The 22,417-nt window shown below is 33.1% G+C and overlaps 2 protein-coding genes across 3 annotated transcripts; both read right to left on the bottom strand.

The window, feature by feature from the left end:
- Nucleotides 1-582: 582 nt before the first annotated feature.
- Nucleotides 583-6,441, bottom strand: LOC146734684 (sialate:O-sulfotransferase 1-like). The gene is made up of 4 exons (XM_085507743.1): nt 6,231-6,441; nt 1,616-1,777; nt 1,342-1,536; nt 583-1,129 (listed from the first exon to the last, which is right to left on the bottom strand). Exons 1-4 carry the CDS (start codon nt 6,382-6,384, stop codon nt 771-773), a joined length of 870 nt encoding a protein of 289 aa, XP_085363869.1. The 5' UTR covers nt 6,385-6,441; the 3' UTR covers nt 583-770.
- Nucleotides 6,442-8,890: 2,449 nt separating this feature from the next.
- On the bottom strand, nt 8,891-21,266 carry LOC100375490 (sialate:O-sulfotransferase 1-like). Of its 2 annotated transcripts, XM_085507742.1 has the most exons (7): nt 21,071-21,266; nt 16,523-16,770; nt 14,873-14,998; nt 13,445-13,570; nt 12,837-12,998; nt 10,148-10,333; nt 8,891-9,463 (listed from the first exon to the last, which is right to left on the bottom strand). In XM_085507742.1, exons 2-7 carry the CDS (start codon nt 16,737-16,739, stop codon nt 9,114-9,116), a joined length of 1,167 nt encoding a protein of 388 aa, XP_085363868.1. In that variant the 5' UTR covers nt 16,740-16,770; nt 21,071-21,266; the 3' UTR covers nt 8,891-9,113. The 2 variants fall into 2 exon arrangements, with proteins under 2 accessions (XP_085363868.1, XP_002739606.3); XM_002739560.3 differs by lacking the exon at nt 14,873-14,998.
- Between the last annotated feature and the right edge of the window lie 1,151 nt (nt 21,267-22,417).

The following is a 22,417-nucleotide window of genomic DNA, read 5'->3' as shown; positions in this document are numbered from 1 at the left end:
GTTTTACAGTTTCTAAAATGTAATTTTCCTGGATTATTTTTTACGATTTTTTTATTTGGATGTCAATTCTTGTCCGTACCGAGAAAAATGACACATTTTTACAGTGTACAAAACAAATATTTGATTGATTACGTTGTACGTCTAGCCTGTGATTACAGAATTACGGAATTTATTTTTTCTATTTACGTTGTACGAACAAAAAAATATTGCAATTACGTTGAACGAAAATAACCCTTGCCCCCCTCAACAATATATATTTTACTCGCATTGTGTACGTCGCTATGAGTATTATCACATTAACAATAGATCTTGTGCTCGTGTTAATCACTAAGCAACATTTGTTATCAGACATACGCACGCTGGTTGGCATAATGTAAACATGACGTCACAGTGCGACGGCATATGGTATGAAGGTATTACGAGAATACGGCGAAGTAGACACGAATACAACACAGTGGAGTTGCGACATAGATCTAGCACTGTCTGAACAATTTGTGTTATCCTAGTAATAATGTTATTATTATAGTTCTCCCCAGTCTAACCGATGTATAAAGCCTAGAACTGGGCAAAATGGTGACAAAGTTGTTTTTATTGTTTTTAATATTTTTAATCACGATTTCTCGTTCCTCCTTGTATGGATTACAATTATGAAGAACATGTTTTTCGTTTTCAATTTCCTGGTTGTCACAAACTAGACAAATATATATATATATATACATATATGATACGTTATTTTCTTGTCAAAATATCTCCACGTTTCACACGTGATTTCAGTTAAAAGGGAGACTAACCGGAATCATTGGTTTAAACCCTTTTTCAGTCAACAAGTCACATAGGAACTGTGTCTTGTCAGTAATGTACTCTTTTAACCCATAGAATATTTCATAGTCATCACTATTGTTCTGAACGCGTTGTCTAGAGTTTTCAGTGTTAGTGTAGATACAATCCATCCGTCGGTCTGCCATGCTAACATTCAGAAAATCCAGCATTCGGGTAACTTCGCCTTTAGTGTCGTTAACCAAATCTTCATAGTGCACAATCAATATTGGTCCATGGTATCCTTTCAGCCAAAAACACGACCAGTGGTATAATTGGCGAATTCGGTTCTTGATAAATGTTTTGCCGATGTCTATAATAAAATGTGCAATGGAATTATTTCTATGTGTATAAATTTGTGAATCTCACAAGTGTACACGTTTAAATTATACAGCTAAACTTCATGTTTTCAAAGGTATATAAATCTTAGTGCGGCAATTGGACTAATCTACAAGGCACTATATATCTTATTACCAACGTGATCACTCATGACTAAATGTTGTTTATATTCTATATATCACTTACGGACCACGTGATTCTCATCTGTGTCATTCCCTGGTGTTTTCAATCTCTGATGGACTTCTTCCAAACACAAATCAAACAGGTTTCGCAGTAAAATAATTGCGGATGTGAACATGGCGTTCACATCAGATACTGGTGAATGAATTGCGGTTGCAATGATTTTACCACAATCTGGTTTTTCATATTCACCAAGGAAACCTATATAATAAAACAAAATACTAATTTATATGTTTTCAATCTTTAAATTTTGAGTGAATACGTAATTTGGTTACACTACCTAAATTATATAGCTGTTGGTCATGAAATACTGATCCAGTATAAATGCCAGTCGCTTGTTGTAAAAGATGGCGAACCCACATATTGCCTGCATTTGGTGGGCCGGCCAAGGCAACAGTGGGGAGTGTCTTCTGGGAGAACTTAACCGGACAGGTAGTATTATCTGTGGAGTGAAAACAAATAGGTTGTGCGTAATTGAAATATTCACACGTGAATGAATGAATTGGGTACAACTATAATTCGTGCCATACATTTGTATATTGCCATTTTGTTATAAGTCCGGAACACATTTATACAATAAAGTATATATATATATAATATGATATATATATATATATGGAATGTGTGATGTCAGATTCTAACTGGACAGTATATTCACACATTTCAATTGTGAAAGAAAAATTACACAAGAAGTTTGTATTTTCAAATACAGAAAAATGAAAACAGTTTTCCTCACTAATTAAATAACTGTCGTTAGGTAGCGCTATAAAGTAAAGGTTGTATCCGAATATATATGAAAACAAACATTTTAATAACCGGTGATATCAAAATAAGCCACTGTTTTTCGAGTTTAATACACACATTTTTAAAGCAAATTTTATCAGCTTAGAGAAAATTCCTGTTGTGGTTTTGAAATATGGTGCAGTTTTTTAGAAACTAACCCCATGTCACTTTTCATTTTAATTTAAATGTCGGTAAAACATCTTTCTACTCACAAGATGCTGTAAATCGTTTGATTTGATGTGATTTTATATAAATCGAACATTAAACAATAATGACGTCATGCTCGTCTTAATATGATTTGATTATATATGTAATTATCTCACGCATTTGTAACGTCGTCATCTGAGACCCCATCATCCACATATATCACTACCATGGACACAGTTTTGTACATACTGGCCAACTTTGTGTACAAGTACACGGAGCCTGTGAAAACATATGGGTTAAATGCAACGAGTCTCTTTGTTGGTCTACACTTTGGTTTGCCATGATGCTCATACAATATGCTTTTCAAGGCTAGGTTTTATTGGCAGTAGTTTGCTGAGTGATTTTTCTTTCATTTGGAACACTCTTTCTCTCATTTTACTAAGGTTTTGGATCCCAAAAAGATTTGTATGATACAAACGGATCATCATTTTTTCTGCAACATTATTGTCTTTACCAATGTGATCTAAATCTGAATGGCAATCAGATATTTTGTCTTCAATCAATTTAAAGACTTTCTTCCTACCACTTCCAAAAAACGATACATTTAGTTAAACAGTGAGCCGCTGGAGGCATCATGCAGAATGTGTCACCAATGGCTGCTGAAACATCACGGATAGGAAGATAGCGGCGTTTATCAGATATAGTAGTGGTGCTCTTCATCTCAATTAAATAATGTACCAGTAGAATAATTACATCTGTATTGGATGTATGCACTATAATATTTTCCATTCAATTTATTTTTTGGAAAACTGATTCAGCAAGCTTAGTATGCAGCAGTTCCGTGACTGGAAACAAAGGTAAAACGCATCTTGAGTGCCTTCTGCATTAAATCATTTTGTTACATTGTCATCAGTACAACCAGATATATGGTGTGTCGCGGATTCTGATGAAGATGATTTATTTATTTTAATATTTTTACATACTGAAATAATAGGTCTGAAAGTGCTGCTTTCTCACTCTGACTGTTTAGAAACTTTCTCAATGATGCCACTGCTCGTGCACCAATGACTTGTTACTGCTTTCCCTCTGGTCCAATGTCTTGTTGTCTATCACGTCATCATTGTTTAACTCTCGTCTGTCTTAACAGCAGTGTTTGCTACTGAGAAACGTTGTATCATTGTATGGAGGTACACCAGTCGGATCGTCAAATGTTTTGAAATGATTACCTTTCATTGACTGGATAATTGCCATTGTGTCTCTTATATACACAGTGTCACAAGCAGGCAGTTGTGAAAGTCAATTTTACATTTCTAAATCATTCTTTCTCATTTTCTCGGATGTTGATGAGATTGATGATTGGATAAATTCACATCACTTTCCCGTTTGCCATTAATATCTAGTTAGAATGATTTTACATCCGAACTTGCATGCAATCCTGTGATTATTTTAATGAGGATATTCTCATAATCTACCTCGAATAGTTTTGTCATGCAGTCAGATATGTGATTTATTTTAGTTCACTACGTTCCTTCATTCTTTCTGGTGAGTCCAATTATTCGACTGTCTCTTTAGCATCATAAATTATTGTGCTCAGGTCTGACCAAATACCTACTGAAAACTGTCAAATAAAGTCTTGATGCTCTTGGTGCTATCAGGTATTTCTACCATTCTCAGAAGGTAAATCGGTGTCCATGACATTTGCTGTGTCACACTACATCTCAGACAACAAGATAAGGACCATCTTCGAATGCAAACTAACATCACGCCTTGCTTTCGCAGCTTTTCTTAGGTTGAATTATCTGTCCTTTGTTTAAACTTTTATATTTTTATTGGATGCTATTTTATTTGTTTTGTGTGAACTAAGAGGATCAATTTGCAGATATATACTGACTTTACATGCTTACTTTGAAATAGACAGCATTTGCTTTGAAATAGACAGCATTTGCTTCATTCCTCTAGCTTGCATAACAGCTTTTATGGTAAAATAATGTCTTCTCTGATTGATCGATAACCGACTCACAGAAGCTTGCAATTGTTCCTTCCACATCATCATCAAATCATTCTTCCGATGTCTTAAATAAAGCACATTTACCAGCTTTGCGTGCTTCACAGAGTCTGGCAAATGATGCATTTATTACGTTTATCGGGAACTTTGAGTTTAAATGGACTTGAGAAAATCAAGGTATTTTTGATGTTTCGAAACCTAACTTAGGTAACCGGGATTTGATTGTTCCCCACGTTGGACTCACAAAAAACACACGCACAAGCTCAATTCGTGTCGCATTCGATTATCCCCAGCCTTTGCTTTCTTCCCGAGACAGCTTCAAATCACTTTTATTACTTGTCAACCATTAGCCAATTACAATAGAGTATAAGAGACTTTGAGGCGTTGCCTCCAAACAAACAGCCAATCACACGAAAGTGTCACACGTCATAATACAATTGATTAATCATCACTATATTAGTTTATATTTACGGGTACTAATGGTCTTGCAATAACATTCCACAGTTGACATTAATATACATCATTCGTTCTGGACTACGACCAAGGTACCGCATAAGCTTGAAATCGCTAACTCATGAGAATGTGTCGTCTGGTCTCGACTAGTTCCGTCATCTGGCCTCATCATTTAACCTTTATCAGTAGATGTCATGGCAACCACTATTAAGCCGAAATATAAATCATGATAAAAAATACGACTGCTGGTGCTGGTTTCTCCGGTGTATACTGTACCAGTAGTGCAAAACTTCGTTTAATCAAAGCCGGAATAATTAATCATTATACAATGATTTGCTTGGTAATGAGATTAATTTAATATCAGTTATTATTGCAGGATTATTCAATCATCAAGTGGATTTACACGCTTCTGTGTTTATAATCATTATCTTGTTCATTCAAGTTAAATATAAAGTGTTCCCATAAATGTATTGAACAATTAAAATTAGAAATGAAAATGATACCACTTAAAAAAACAAATTACGTTTAATATATTTATATGATATATTTATTGATATAAATCTGTATTTATGTGAAACCATCTTAATGTATAACCAATGTCGTTCCAGGTGCATGTATGTAATAATATAAGTACAATTGGTAACTACATATTTGAAAATAATTAGTAATAACATATCAACAACAAAATGTAAATAATATTATAATATATATAACCGCATTTTTTTCTCTAAATTGCACAGCATATCTTTTCTGAAAGCTAAACAATGTGCTTCAAAATGATATATGTTGTGCTAGTGTGTAATTGGGTGTAATGAAAAATGCTGGTGCCTACCACTCGACTATTGTACATCGCAGTGTGTCTACCATTCCTATGACGAGATACAAACTGACACGTGGAATGTAATATTTAATATATATTGCGTGAAATAATCCCATAATAAATTGTTGGTACAATTCCAGAATAATTGCCATCGAATGAATATTGAATATTGATATGTGCTTGTATATTAAACTGTATTGTTCATATTATTGTAATATTACATGATAATCGACTGGTCAACCCCGGATTTACTACTTCCCACTCTCTGAACCAGTCCCCTAAAACGTGTGAAACAATAGCAATATGGATTTATGTGGCATGTGAGCGCGGCTTAGAATGGCGAATGAATTCAATACAGAACACGAACATCGTTTTTAAATACTCCAGGTTAAATTCTGATTATCTAATTGTATTATAAGGATATATGTATCGAATGAAAGTCACCTGTTATTCATATGGGACACACTTGATGTATACATGTTGTCCAAGTCACCTTATTTGCTACTTTCATAACCCGTACATCAAAAAAAGACACAGTATATCTAACCCTTGAATATCCGTTGCGTGATCATGCCACAGTTTCAGACCGCTGTCGCCTATTGCAATGATTCGTTCAACTTACGAGACAAGACCAGATCATTACGTGACACCCAGCAATACCCATTATTAATTTGAGGTGTATCTTACCTGATGTTATCATTGGATAATATGTTAATGACGTATTGGCTGAGTTTAACATCTTGAATATACGTTTCCGTGATGTGTGTGGTCTTGAAATGAGTTCTGCGTTGGATGTTGTCTTTGTCACCAGGAAGCTCATATCCCATAGTTTAGGTGTCATGTATATACACAACGTGACAGTAATTAACACTGCAGTGCAAATAATACACCGTATTGTGCGTTTCATGTTTCTGAAAAATTATTTAATTTTAATGTAGCAATCACGTGATATATGCAAGCAACTGTGCACAGTGGTGTCCGGTTTCTATAGTAACAGAGCCCCGGTTTGGTTAATGTGACATTTAGAGCACTCATCACACAGAACCAGGCTGTTCATGTATAATACAATGTATAATGGTGAAATATATATACATACAAATAAATAATTCCGAATTGTCAACGTATCACATTTTTGCTCAGACGATTGTGATTTCGACCACGTGTTTTTGCGTGTCTACTACAGTATGTCTACTGTTGTCTAATGTGTGGGTATGTATGCTGGTCTCACACCATATACTCCTCATACACAGTACACACACAAGGTCTACAGAATCAAAATAACAATTCCCACAATAGAATCTGAGACTGATAACAATACATACAAAATGACCCAACTGACTATTTTCCTTTACCAAAAGTTGTAGTTGGTGATTATTTAAATTCAGCAAACGTTTCTCGAAATGATGGCTATAATGACTATTTAGCCTGAACTACAATCTATATAAGATAAGATATTTTGTTTTATAGAATGTAATAAAGGTGTTAAAATAAACATAACAAGTTAGATATCTAAAATCTACTACAATACAGTTACATGTAATAATGCAAAAAATATATAAATTTTTTAATATTTTAATATTAATTAAGTTTTTATAATATATATATATATATATATATATTGGTTCAAATAATTTACCGCCCACCCCGACCTTCTCGCCTTGCATAGGGCAATTTCCAAAATCCCTCTGTTGCTTACAACACAATCCCGGCTTTTCCCTCTCGCTTGCGGTCTTCTAGCCTTGCTTTATTCGCCTACAACCACACTCACTTACGGTCTCACTAGATTCCTCTCCCGACCTCCTCAATTACACACCTTCACAGCCTCTCTATCTCGCTTACATCCCCCTAGACCTCGTTTACAGTTCAACTCGGTATCTCTGCCTCGCTTAGAGTTCCATCCCGCGTACTTCTCTTCCTGGCCCAGCCCTCACATATGGCGTCTACCGTCTTGTACTATTTTAGTTGAGTGGGCATATGGTGGCAAAGCATACAAGGAAACGCACGTACACACAATCGGATGAATATCAATTAGTTTATTATTATTCACTTATATAGGCTCTTAATTTATGCATACAATTCGTTCAGGTGGAAATGCTGTTCATATGTAAACTAGATCATTACAGCTCTCTTCTTCTCTCTCACGGCTCCTTTCAGTCTCTCCTGACCGCTTACGTCCTCCAAACATCCCCCCCCCGTTACAGCATTTACTGACTTCCCGCTCTCGCTTACGTTCCCTCTGAATATTTCGTCTGACCCATGCCATCTTTCTCCATGTACGACCTCTCTCACCCTCACTCTCCTGCTAATCCTGGCTTTTCCCGTTTATTTGCTGTCACTCTAGACCCCTCTTCGCCTACGTCTTCCCCCGACCTCTTTTTGCCGCATATTGCTTGCATAAATCATAAATTGAATAAAATGGAGGTGTGCATCATCGCTGTCTCGTGTCAGTAACATCATTGATTCAATATAACATTCTCAGCGTCATAAAATATGTCAGAACCTTAGTTTAATGATTATGGACGTGGCTTCGGTCGGCATGGCAACGCATCTATGCGTGGCGTTGTACAGTTTAATAAGTAGTGGTAAGATACAAATTGATAAAGCTGCTATTGTTGTTACAAGGTCAGTAGTGATGTCGGAATAAGTCATTGAATTGTCAACACATCAATCTTATTCCCATAATAATGATCGTGAAAGTTGTCTGTAATGATCCATGAATGGGGAACTGTGAGTGATACAATGTGACTCCAATATAAATAGTCCTGAAACTATATTACGTTATCGAAATAAACCTGAAAATAGGCGTGAAGGTTTGTCGAGCTTGATACATTGACCAATCACAGTTAATTTTAGCCAATCCTCTAAACAAACTTGCATATATCTGCCGATCACAACACATTTTAAATTAACCGATTAGCGATAACCAACTTTAGTCCGTCAATATATAGGGTATTTCAATATGTTATGTGCATGTCGCTGTATGTTGGTTTATAACACGGATAAATGAACATTGCTTTGATTCGAGATGTTGTTCTATCTTGTTGTATACAAAAACTGTTGTGTTTACGAGAAACGCTACCTAAAAAAAAACCTTCCTGTTTCCTTTCCCAGCGACCCCGCTTTTTAAAACAATAATTGGGCTTCAAATAACTTCATAGAAACCGGTGAATTTGGTATAAATCAGATCTTCGATCTTTGGCCGTGTACGCCCTCAATAGCTATACGCAATTCAACTATTAACACAGTTTATAAATTGAAAATTACTAATAACGAGAATGGCCCATCAGTAAATACATAGATGCTTTTGATGACTTCAGTAACGATTGGCCTGAAATAATTATTGCATACTCGTTGAATCGTATAATTTTATTTCTTTACTTTATTTGTATTGCAATGTTAAATAATGTTGATAACTGGATTTAGAGAGAATAGATATGTCTAAATGCCGAATAACATGCATTATACTGTATTTTTATTATAAATTATAACACTGTTATATTCGTCTAAGTGATTATGATCAAATAGACTTATTGGCTAGGTTTGGGTTACTCAAACACTATAAACAATTAATTAATTAATTGGACCCATTGGCTTAAAACCTCTCTTCATTAACATTGCCGATATCATTTGTGTCTTAGTGTTAATAGTTTCGTGGAAGTTATCAAATATTTTATAATGATCCGCGCTTTTGTTACCATTTCTATGAAATGACCCTTCAACGTTTTTCTTGAGGCATTCCATTCGGCGGTCTGATTCCGTGACGTTTAGAAAATCCAACATCCGGGTAACTTCGCCTGTAGTATCCTTTAATAAATCCTCATAGTGTACTACCAGCATTGGTCCATTGTATGACTTTAACCAATTTATAGCTACGTTTGAAACCCCATCCAATACTTCTTTCACGTCATGGTCTTCTATCTCTGCATAGAAACACGATTGCCATTAGATAGTAATATATTACTGTATTTTAGTGTCAATCACAAACCTGCTAATTAAGATGCTTGCCTGCGTGTGTGGTATTTACGTTATGACTTTCATTTAATTTTACACCTACCAAGTGACGACCCTCACTATTTTCATAATTTATATTAGTATTTAATCGAATTTAAGTCAAGTTTGCATAGCTTAGGTTTAGTAAGAAAGACGGTATGGTACTACAATTTACAATATTAATATAATTGTACCATACCACTCCCTTTACTAAACCCAAGCTTCGCAAAAATTTCTATGTAAAGTCACAAAATATTCAACGTTTATTTAGTTAAACACCAATTAAAGCGTAATAGGAACGCATTTTAATCGAGTTCATATCGCAACTATATTAAAAGTTAATCCAATGTGTGTCGTTACAACGAGAGTAAGGTAAGACGTGTGTGCGGTCGTGTGTGACACACTTTTGAGAGTTCATTTTCTAGTTTTGTATCTTGCACCTTGAGCAGTTTCGTCTAAGTGAAATATGTGGGCTAATTTCGAAATCTACAACTCACAAATCGATAGTTCTGAATAACTAGACAAATTCAACCAAATTTTGTGAATATGTGATATCGATTTATTTAGTATACTAGTTTTTTGAATGAAACATATTCAATTTAATGATTACTCACTTTTTTTAGCAAAACCCGTGTGATCATTTCCAGTAAAGTGTCGATTAAGTTCAGCTAAACAGGCGTCTCGTAAATTTCTTAGCAATAAAATTACCGATGAAAACTTGTTCACTTTTCCTAACGTACCATGTATTTTGGTGACAATAACTTTATCACAATATGCATTTTCAAATTCACCAAGAAAACCTGTATAACAAATCATATGTATTAAACGAGTGTAATCATTTTCATTTGCTCCGAGCATTATGGGAGTGTTATGTCTCATTTGCATAAGAAACACCTATTTTGACTTTATACGATTATGCGTAATTTTATAACCATCAATATGCAAATTGGTAATATTAATGTTATCCATATTCTTAACAAACCATCCGGCATAAAATAAAATGAGATATTGTCTATTTTGAGATTACCAGCCACGATTTCTAGTGTACTATATGCTTTCATTAATCAGTCAGGTTACTATGGCATGAAAATGTATAGAGTGTTGTGTTTTGTGTGACGTCATATTTACTTCGTTGATAATACTCAACTAAAAAGAGAACCCTGGACACTACAGTAAGCGTGCCAGCAAAAAACATGTATCTATGGGCATATCAGACACGAGTTTACTCTAGTTTTCAATGGAGCGTGGTTAAAGCATTAGTTTGAAAAAGAGCATGAATTTGCATGTCGTCTGCAGATATTTAATTACGTAATGCTAGCTAGCGATGACGTTATATGCGTAGAAAATACGACAAACGATTGGTTAGAACCATCAGATAGATTGTTTGTCCTATATTGGGTTACATTTTAAGTGAGTTTCAAAGTTGCTGTCATTTATTGGATTACACAGTGAGGTTCCTCATTAGTACTAATTTGCATACAAGTAAAAATTTATGACGTCATTGGCGTGTTGACATGCTGAAAAACTTTTCACGTTTCATTGCCTCGTCTGTTGAATTTTGAAAATAAAAAAAAAATCTTTTAAGTAATTATTGCTAATATTTATTTTTAGAATACTGACTGTGTGTAAGTGGGCAGTATAATGACGTCACGGTCGGTAAACCAAATGTTCAATAATCTTTTTGACATGGGAAATGAATTAAACTACAAGGAATATAGTATTTATTCAATCAATTTTCAAATATTCTATTACTTCGTAAACAATAATGGCACGATTCAATCAATATACTAATATAGAATTTATTCAATCAATTTTCAAATATTCTATTACTTCGTAAACAATAATGGCACGATTCAATCAATATACTAATATAGTATTTATTCAATCAATTTTCAAATATTCTATTACTTCGTAAACAATAATGGCACGATTCAATCAATATACTAATATAGTATTTATTCAATCAATTTTCAAATATTCTATTACTTCGTAAACAATAATGGCACGATTCAATCAATATACTAATATAGTATTTATTCAATCAATTTTCAAATATTCTATTACTTCGTAAACAATAATGGCACGATTCAATCAATATACTAATATAGTATTTATTCAATCAATTTTCAAATATTCTATTACTTCGTAAACAATAATGGCACGATTCAATCAATATACTAATATAGTATTTATTCAATCAATTTTCAAATATTCTATTACTTCGTAAACAATAATGGCACGATTCAATCAATATACTAATATAGTATTTATTCAATCAATTTTCAAATATTCTATTACTTCGTAAACAATAATGGCACGATTCAATCAATATACTAATATAGTATTTATTCAATCAATTTTCAAATATTCTATTACTTCGTAAACAATAATGGCACGATTCAATCAATATACTAATATAGTATTTATTCAATCAATTTTCAAATATTCTATTACTTCGTAAACAATAATGGCACGATTCAATCAATATACTAATATAGTATTTATTCAATCAATTTTCAAATATTCTATTACTTCGTAAACAATAATGGCACGATTCAATCAATATACTAATATAGTATTTATTCAATCAATTTTCAAATATTCTATTACTTCGTAAACAATAATGGCACGATTCAATCAATATACTAATATAGTATTTATTCAATCAATTTTCAAATATTCTATTACTTCGTAAACAATAATGGCACGATTCAATCAATATACTAATATAGTATTTATTCAATCAATTTTCAAATATTCTATTACTTCGTAAACAATAATGGCACGATTCAATCAATATACTAATATAGTATTTATTCAATCAATTTTCAAATATTCTATTACTTCGTAAACAATAATGGCACGATTCAATCAATATACTAATATAGTATTTATTCAATCAATTTTCAAATATTCTATTACTTCGTAAACAATAATGGCACGATTCAATCAATATACTAATATAGTATTTATTCAATCAATTTTCAAATATTCTATTACTTCGTAAACAATAATGGCACGATTCAATCAATATACTAATATAGTATTTATTCAATCAATTTTCAAATATTCTATTACTTCGTAAACAATAATGGCACGATTCAATCAATATACTAATATAGTATTTATTCAATCAATTTTCAAATATTCTATTACTTCGTAAACAATAATGGCACGATTCAATCAATATACTAATACGTACACGTACAAGATAATAGTTTTGCAGTGGCGCAATTTTCGAAAGATGAATTATTCCTCAGTACGAGTCTAGAAATGTAATATTGATATATTCTACCAACCTACCTGCTCTATAAAGTTTACCATCTGTAAATACTGACCCTGTATATATACCAGTAGATTGTTGTAATAGATGACGAACCCATGTGTTGCCAGAACCTGGTGGACTTGCTAAGGCAACAATTGGAAGTGTCTTATTGGAGAATCGAAGCTCACAATTAATGTTATCTATGAAGAACCAAATAACTTGTGTAACATTAACTTGACCACATAATTCACATAAAATGACCACATAATTCACATAAATTGACCACATAATTCACATAAATTGACCACATAATTCACATTGAAGTAAACTGCTACTACACTGTACTTGGACTGGTATATTATTCATTACGTGATTCGTGGCGATTCCTACCATCTAATTTCATTTTATTTTACTGCAATACGTTACATGGTTAGTACACTTTGTAAATTAAAAACAAGACAACCTTCGTTTTAAACTTCACTGACATTAATCATATTTGTTAATAATTTAAAAAAATATATTGATAAACACTTTACTATGTGTCTGAAGGCTGACATTTTGTATTTGATGTCCATTAATGATACTGGAACAGATGTTAACATTATAGTTTTACTTTAGTTATTTAATTTCTTGATATGAACCTTACCTTGCTTCAGTGTTGAGTTGTCCAATGATACGTTTTTACCATTTCTGTGTGTTTCAGCTGTGACTGACACCTGTCTATGTGGTGTGGGTTTACTGGATGTATGTATTGAAGTTTGATTGTCTTTACCTATAATGCATATGTATATATGCTTAATTTTAATGTTGTATTACCGATGTATCGGAATCAAAAACTAATGGTATCATGATTCAGAAGACTGTCATTCATCAAGAAGACATTGACAATATTGTATTGACCTGTAAGTCACATGTAAATGACTATTGTGTACATAACCATTTAAATATGGTCTCAGTTGTATTCTGAGAGTCGGCGAACATTAATATGTATTGATTTGTATCACAGCTATTTTGATGTACTGGTTGAATGTTGCTTTCGGAATGCATTAAAACGAAATAGGAACACATCAAAATACAAAATAAATTGACAACATTGAATTCACATTGGAATCCACATAAATTGACCAAATAATTCACATAAATTGACCACACAATTCACATTCAATTCACATTGAATTTACACAAATTGACCACTTAATACACATTGAATTTACGTAAATTGACAACATAACTCACATTGATTTCACACTGACACATAAATTGACTACATAATTTACATAGAATTTACGTAAATTTACCACTTAATTCACATTGAATTCACATAAATTGACCAAATATTTGACACGCAATTCACATAAATTGACCACATACTGCACATTGAATCCAAATAAATTGACCATATAATTTACATTGAATTCACATAAATTGAACACATAATCCACATTCAATTCACTTTGAATTCACATAAATTGACCACTTAATTCGCATAAATTGACCACTTAATTCACATAAATTGAGCACATAATCCACATTCAATTCACATTGAATTCGCATAAATTGACCACATATTTCACATTGAATTTACGTAAATTGACAACATAATTCTCATTGATTTCACACTGAATCGACATAAATTGACCACATAATTTGCATTGAATTCACATAAATTGATCACATAATTCATATTGAACTCACATCGAATCCACATAAATTGACCACACATTTTACATTGAATTCACATAAATTGGCCACATTGAATTCACATTGAATCCACATAAATTGACCAAATAATTTTCATTGAATCACATGAATTGACCACATAATTTACATAGAATTCATATAAATTGACCAAATAATTCACATAAATTGACCACATAATTTACATTGAATCCACATAAATTGACCACATAATTCACATTTTATTCATATTGAATTTATATAAATTGAGCACATTAATTGTGTTGTATGTGTCTGAAGGCTGATATTTTGTATTTGATGTCCATTAATGATACTGGAACAGATGTTAACATTATAGTTTTATTTTAGTTATTTAATTTCCTGATATGAATCTTACCTTGCTTCAGTGTTGAGTTGTCTAATGATACGTTTTCAACATTTATGTATGTTTCAGTTGTGAGTGACACTTGTCTATGTAGTGTGGGTTTTCTGGATGTTTGTTTTGAAGTCTGATTGTCTTTACCTATAAAATATGTATATATGTAAATGTATATATGCTTAATTTCAATGTTATCGTAACGCTGTATGGGAATTCTTATTTTTATTTCTAGGCACAGTCTTTGTGAGTGCATTTGCAATATTTTGATCAGAAGGTACATACTTGGTCTTTCTGAACTTCACCTCGTATAAAATGGTATCTTATGAATATGTTTTTTTGAATTTTTCTCCACTTCAAAACCTTCTGGTTGCTCCACATATATTTCATAATATATAGGAACATTCAAATACGCTGCTTTCACATCCATTTGATGTACAGCCAAATCGTTTTGAACAGCTAAATGCATTACGGTAACCGCTCTATTGGATGTAATACGGACGGTCAGAGAGAATGTTTCCTGGTAATTTATATTGGGTTTCTGGGAATAACCCTTAGCCACAAACCTAGCCTTATACTGTTCTTTATTATTTTGATCCAATTTAACAGCATACACCCAGCGGCCTCCCACTGCCTCTCTGCCTTGTGGCAGTGTGGTCAACTCAAAAGTAGCATTCTCACTCAGTGCACTCATTTCAATTTTCATAACCTTTCGCCAATCATCAGACTTATCACAACGAAGCACAAAATAATTCTATCAAACTATATATCTCATCATCTACTAAGTGATCACCTAAAAATTCAGGGCGGATCCTATCTTTCTTGGGGGGGGGGTATCTATCAACATGTTCATCTGGACAAACATCCTGAGATTTAGGAACTACATTTTCAACATCACTAGGATCAACAGTGGCAAGCTCACATTTTCCATCACTATTGTTCCCTATCGCTATACACTCATCATGTATCACATATTTAGGTTCGTCATTTTCACTGGTATGAAAACTTTGTACGGGTTCTTTAGTGAATCTCACTTATGAGGTAAATATACCAAATTTGCTGGGCTACCCCGATCATAACGAATCATATAGCAAATATACGATGAATTGTCGACTTCGAATAACATTTACAATTTTGTTATTACAATTGTTTTAAACTTTATTGATGTTAGTGCTTCGTAAACATGTAGTTATTGTTGGAGTATTATATTATGCATTTTTTAAAAGATGATTGAATGATAATATTTATTTTTTTAAATACTAGTATAATAGTTAATCACCGAGACCGAATCGTTAACTCACTACAACGAGATCTGATTAACGATTTATACACTGAAGAAAACAATAACAGAGGGAGCGGTCGCCTTCTCGAAAAAAATGTTGGTTGCCTCGCCCCTTCAAAATCAAGCTGAATTCTTTTGTGTCAGCAAAATTTGTCTCTCAAAATAGCGTTTAGAGGGTCTATGCCCCGGACCCCCTAGTAAGGTCGCGGCTTTGATTGGCCATCTTTTTCAATAATTGACAAAGACGTTGCCCCTTGACACAGTTATCTGTAGCAATTACACTTTGCCTATGTATGCCTAAATATGTTTGAATTTACAAAAATGAACCAATCGCTAAAAAAAATTAATAACATGACCGAAAGTGTTATAATAATATTTATTTACCTTACCTAATATCACTGGTAGATGTATATTTGGTAATGTTACTGATGACATAGGTTTGGCCGATTGCTGTCTGCGTGATGTGTCCTTAGAAGCATAGTGATTGTCGATGATGTCAAATACTGAACTTTTGAAGAATGAATGACGTCGCTCCAACAGCAAATAGAGGCATGTGATAAAAACAGCAATACAACAATAGCACACGTTCAATTTTGTGGTTTTCATAGTTTTTTCATATATATCATAATTGTAATATCTGAATAATAAAATACAATATAATATAATATCATAACATACTTATGAGTGGCTGCAAAATATATGCGGCTACAAATTCTGCTAAATTTAAATAGTTTGTGGCAGGCGACATAAACTGAATATTTATCATGCCTCTGCTAATACTACCGTATTTGTAATGGCCGCAGAGAACTTCATGAAAACTGGGGAGCCGCAAGACTCCATTTTTTCCCTGAACGACGCCACTTCTACTGTTCACCGATTTTAAAAACCATGGTAACAAAACAGTAAATGGTGACAGAAAATGTGGCACTCATCATGTATCATTCTTAGTCATAGTCTAATGGTCTGTATAAAATATGAGGTCTAAATCTGGCAAATGACATTGATGTCATATGAATGGTCATACTTGTAACAGTGTTTTTTTGCTTAACCACCATGATATCTGTACATGTGCAAACATATTTTGAATGTTAAAGCTAGCCATGTTGTACGAAGCAGACGACAAATATTAAATATAAATGTCAACTGGAAATATCATTGAAATATAACTCAATTTAGGACTGTGAATGGAAAATATATTTCATCTGAAAATGAAATTAAAAGATTTGTAATTATTTCTGTCGAAATTGGGCTTCATATGAACAAAACAAAACAAATCAGCGAGCAATGGGAGCACGCATTGTTCTTATTGGAATACCGATACTTTGTATCAAATAATACGAAAACAATCTTGTTCATAATAAAGTAGGTATAATCGTATCCACTATATATTTGTATTTGACTCGTTTTATTGACAACTTAGCTTATTAGGTAAAGTTCCTAATGCATAACTTAATGTGTCACGTGAAATAGTATTAGTAAATACGGTGAACATGTGTTAATTGAAGTCACATTTAAAATCTCAATTTTTAAGAAAAGTTCTCAAGAATTCTTCAATATTCACATTTGATTTATACAGGCACTACTACTCTAGAAACATGTCCACAATATGGTTTGACAACCTGCCAAACCTGCGTTCGGACGCGCGCGCTCAAAAGTCCGTTTTCAATGCACATTTTTACTTTTTAAAAGGCAAACTAATTTGTATCTACAGCGGAACTGGAAGTCTTAGAACAACTGCCCACTTTGCCATAGGTCCTTCAGAGAGCAAAAAGACCCATATCCCCACCCAAAGCAAATTCCTGGCTATGGGCATGCAGGCTATTAACTACCGGTAACACCTGAGCGGGGCGAAATGACCACTCGGTATAGGCATCAATGATGGTTACAGTGAGTGTAAACTAATAACATTATGATTGTTTCCCCGGTAAGCACTGTGGTATGTTTACAATAGTGCAACAATTTCTGTTTATATATAAACTAGTTTTAATTATAAAACGTTTATTAGCAACCACATTACCAGCAGCTAACATGGTAATTTCATAGGTTGGCGCCAAAAACACAATATTGACTTAATTTCATGTTCATGATACAATACTTGTTGTTTCAAAATTATTCAATAATCATTTCATTGTTACGACATTATATTATCATTATTGTGTAACTCTTATATTTCCCCTATTTCATGAAAAATGTTAGCAGTCACGTGACTTTTTCTTTCAGATTTTTAACCGAAAATTAGCAAAATTACTTAAAAATCTTTTTCAGAAACTGAACACATTGATCGGAAGTTTTTTGTAGCATACATATGTATAATGGTCATTAGAGTTTGCGAAGTTCATTGTCTCGTGGTTTGGGTGTCATTTTTGATTTCTTTTAAACAGAGAGTAGTTTTTAACAGATGCAACAATCATCTGACTATTTTTAAATTTGCCATGTTGTACTCCTTATCTTTATGCCAAACCTTTTCTGACAGCAAATAAATAATTAGGACTTCGTGGTTTTGCCGCCATTTTGGATTTTCGCCAAAAATGGCAGAAATTTGAGGATTTGTTTCTCAGAAGTGAATTAACTGTCAACTGGAATAATTGCCGTGTAGCATGTATGACCATAACTTCCGGCGAGAAAAACAAAGTAATTTTGATCAGTCACATTTTTGGTCGCCATATTGATTTTCACAATTTCCGGCATTTGTTTTTCATGACTGCTTTAACAGATCGACTTGTTATTTTGCATGTAGTATTAATGACCAAATTATATATATCATTGGGTATATATTAAGACATATTTAGCCTTCAAATCTGACCCTAATTATCATTTGTTTCATATCTCATATGACAGACCGGGCTTCAACCTTCTTACTTAAGTCTACGAGTTACAGTGCAGGAGCCGAGTGTTCTGGTATTATAGACAGAGTTAAATTTTGATATAGAATTTGGTTGATTTCCACCACAGTGAAAAAAAATAGCTATAAACTCCCATTCCTACCCTGCTTTTGTGTTGACTCTAATATAATAATATAAGGAGTTTGTAGTATGGTCAAACAAGGTCAATGACCATGTTCGATTATGATTTCACCATGAACAATGGCCACAATTGAGCATGTAATACCATGAATGCATAAGGTCACGGTCAAATTATAGTAATCTATGGTCAATATGTGATCAGAAAATAGTAAATTTGTCATAATGTTGCAAAATTCCTGTTAGATTTCATATGGATTCCTGTAAACTTTATAATATTCTGAGAAAATTCTGGCTGTATGTAAAAGTCAACAGTTGTAGTTTAGTTGGCACATACTCCAGACTAGCAATATAGTTACGATTTTATCATTCTCCTTTGATCTAGACTTATATTAAACAAACTGGTCATGGTTTGTGATTAAGATGACAACAAATTTCAAAATGATATGCAAATTCGACCACGTTACGGTGACGTAACCATGTTTACAATGACAGCAGGCCCATAAAGGCGACGATAAGCTGACAAGGAAGAGAGAGTGAACGATGAGACTGGCACTGGTTCCCAATATGCGGAACAGCCGATTTTTGGTTAATTTATAGGGTAAAAATTGAACTGTATTCTCCGGTTTAGCTTTAAGTTTGTCAGTAAAAGAAACCCTATTACAGTACGACATGTATGTGTTTGTTGAACCCGTTATTCAATTATTTCCTCCAGTTATACCAGCATCGGCAAGTACTGTATATTCCTATTATTTGTTGGCAGAATAATGACGTCACCATCTATCTATTCATGCCCAGTCTGATCATGTCACGTTTGTATATAAAAGCGCCCCAAATATGAATTCTGTGTTTTTGTGAATTAAAATCTGTGTTGTATACACATTTAAGGATCAATTCGCCAAATAGCGTGTTTATAGGTCATTCAGTAAAGCATAAAATCGACAGATAGATATTTGAATGAAATATTACAAATTGGAAACAAACAATTGTATTATAAAGATAATGACGTTATTTCAACCATAGTAAAATTTGTGAAGTTTTTAAAATTGTGATACTGCCAGTATGTGCCATTTGAATCACTGATCAATATTTTTAGTGAATGAGGTTATTGGAAATGGGAACATAATTCTAGCTTTTCTCATTGACTGTCACCTTTAAACAATTGAAGCTGTCGTGCTTGTGCTCTTTTCATTCACTAACGAATGCGACTCACGGGAAACAGCAGGTGCTTCTGTTTGACTCGGCCTGGTTAATTGATGCTACGATAAAATATTATATAAAAAATTAAAAATATGTTGTCAATATGATCCGACATTATACCCAAAACAAAACAAAAAATAGACCCAAACAAAACATAAATTTACTAGTAATATGCAATATTATTTTATTGTGTTGTGCAGTGAGTTTATCACAGATGATTTATTGTGTCAATTAATGATTTTATCATCACATCAGTCGTTACAAGGTAGTAAACAAAACTACATGATAAGAATGGGCATGATAATATAATTGTATTGTATTAATGGTCTGGTGATCTCAAAACACGTTAGGCATTTATCAAATATATATATGCCTTGTGTAATTTGACTGATATAAATACAGTTGACATCATTATGAATTCATTACAGCACATAATCCTATAATTTATAAACCAAACAGTGCAGCAATGATGAGATGGCTTTAATTGCAATACATGTTTGTCAACCCTTGCGACCATGTCACATATTTAGACATCACCCTGCGTCTAATTTATTTTTCCAACAATATTTCTCTATTTACTAATTATATACACTAATATTTTCCCGATTTTGACGAGTTTATTTTATGATATTTTTTTAAAATTTTGATTTCAAACATTTAGCTCTGTGACGTTTTCTAAAAACTATTCGCAAAAAGTATCACGAAATGGTGGTGTTCAAAGTGTGAAAGATAGACTAGAGTGATTCACATAGCAATGTTATAATATAGACTCCTTACCTGACAAAATATCACAATCAAGTATTTTTCACCGAATGTCCACCCAAAAAAGATAGATACAGTGAGAGTAACACGTCAGTTTGGGCACGTTTCTAATGAAATCAGTGATATTGTCTAATTATGCGTCTATTCAAAAACGTGCATCTGTTACCCATGCGATTATTTCTGTTACAGATTATTAGCCAATTGTTAGTCACGCCGCTTTAGTACTAACTGTGATAACACCAGTAATTAACCAGGAATATAAATAATAAATACGACACCCTGTTTTTTTTTATGTTATGTGATTAAAACATGATTTATGACGTAACACATACTCCAAATTATTTGGCGAAGATGACAGTTGATCAATGGCAAGGAACAGCGGTGTTGGACTTAATCTTTAAAAACCCAAAGCAGTGTTCAAATCTGTATTACCCAAAATTTCTCTATTTACTAATTATATACACCAATATTTTCCCGATTTTGACGAGTTTATTTTATGATATTTTTTTTAAATTTTGATTTCAAACATTTAGCTCTGTGACGTTTTCTAAAAACTATTCGCAAAAAGTATCACGAAATGGTGGTGTTCAAAGTGTGAAAGATAGACTAGAGTGATTCACATAGCAATGTTATAATATAGACTCCTTACCTGACAAAATATCACAATCAAGTATTTTTCACCGAATGTCCACCCAAAAAAGATAGATACAGTGAGAGTAACACGTCAGTTTGGGCACGTTTCTAATGAAATCAGTGATATTGTCTAATTATGCGTCTATTCAAAAACGTGCATCTGTTACCCATGCGATTATTTCTGTTACAGATTATTAGCCAATTGTTAGTCACGCCGCTTTAGTACTAACTGTGATAACACCAGTAATTAACCAGGAATATAAATAATAAATACGACACCCTGTTTTTTTCTATGTTATGTGATTAAAACATGATTTATGACGTAACACATACTCCAAATTATTTGGCGAAGATGACAGTTGATCAATGGCAAGGAACAGCGGTGTTGGACTTAATCTTTAAAAACCCAAAGCAGTGTTCAAATCTGTATTACCCAAAGGTAATCACAATCATGAAAAAAAAAAAATTTAAAATCGTCTTATTATGGTTGTCACTGAGAGCGGCATCATTTGAATGAAAACAAAATGAATGTAAAAAATATATATTGTCACGTACTTCTAACGTACATATGGACTGTGTGCTACGTGTTTATCCTCTACTCTAAATTCATTTTGGAATTACATGAAATAATTTGAATATCAATTGCTTATGATGTTATTTAATTTTTCATTTATTTTAGAGCACATTATCGAATGCAGTCACACGCCACGATGTGTGCCAAATATGCTA

Source organism: Saccoglossus kowalevskii, chromosome 14 (assembly GCF_978046115.1).
Source record: "Saccoglossus kowalevskii chromosome 14, keSacKowa6.1, whole genome shotgun sequence".
NCBI lineage: Eukaryota > Metazoa > Hemichordata > Enteropneusta > Harrimaniidae > Saccoglossus > Saccoglossus kowalevskii.
This window is presented reverse-complemented; position numbering and strand designations above follow the sequence as displayed.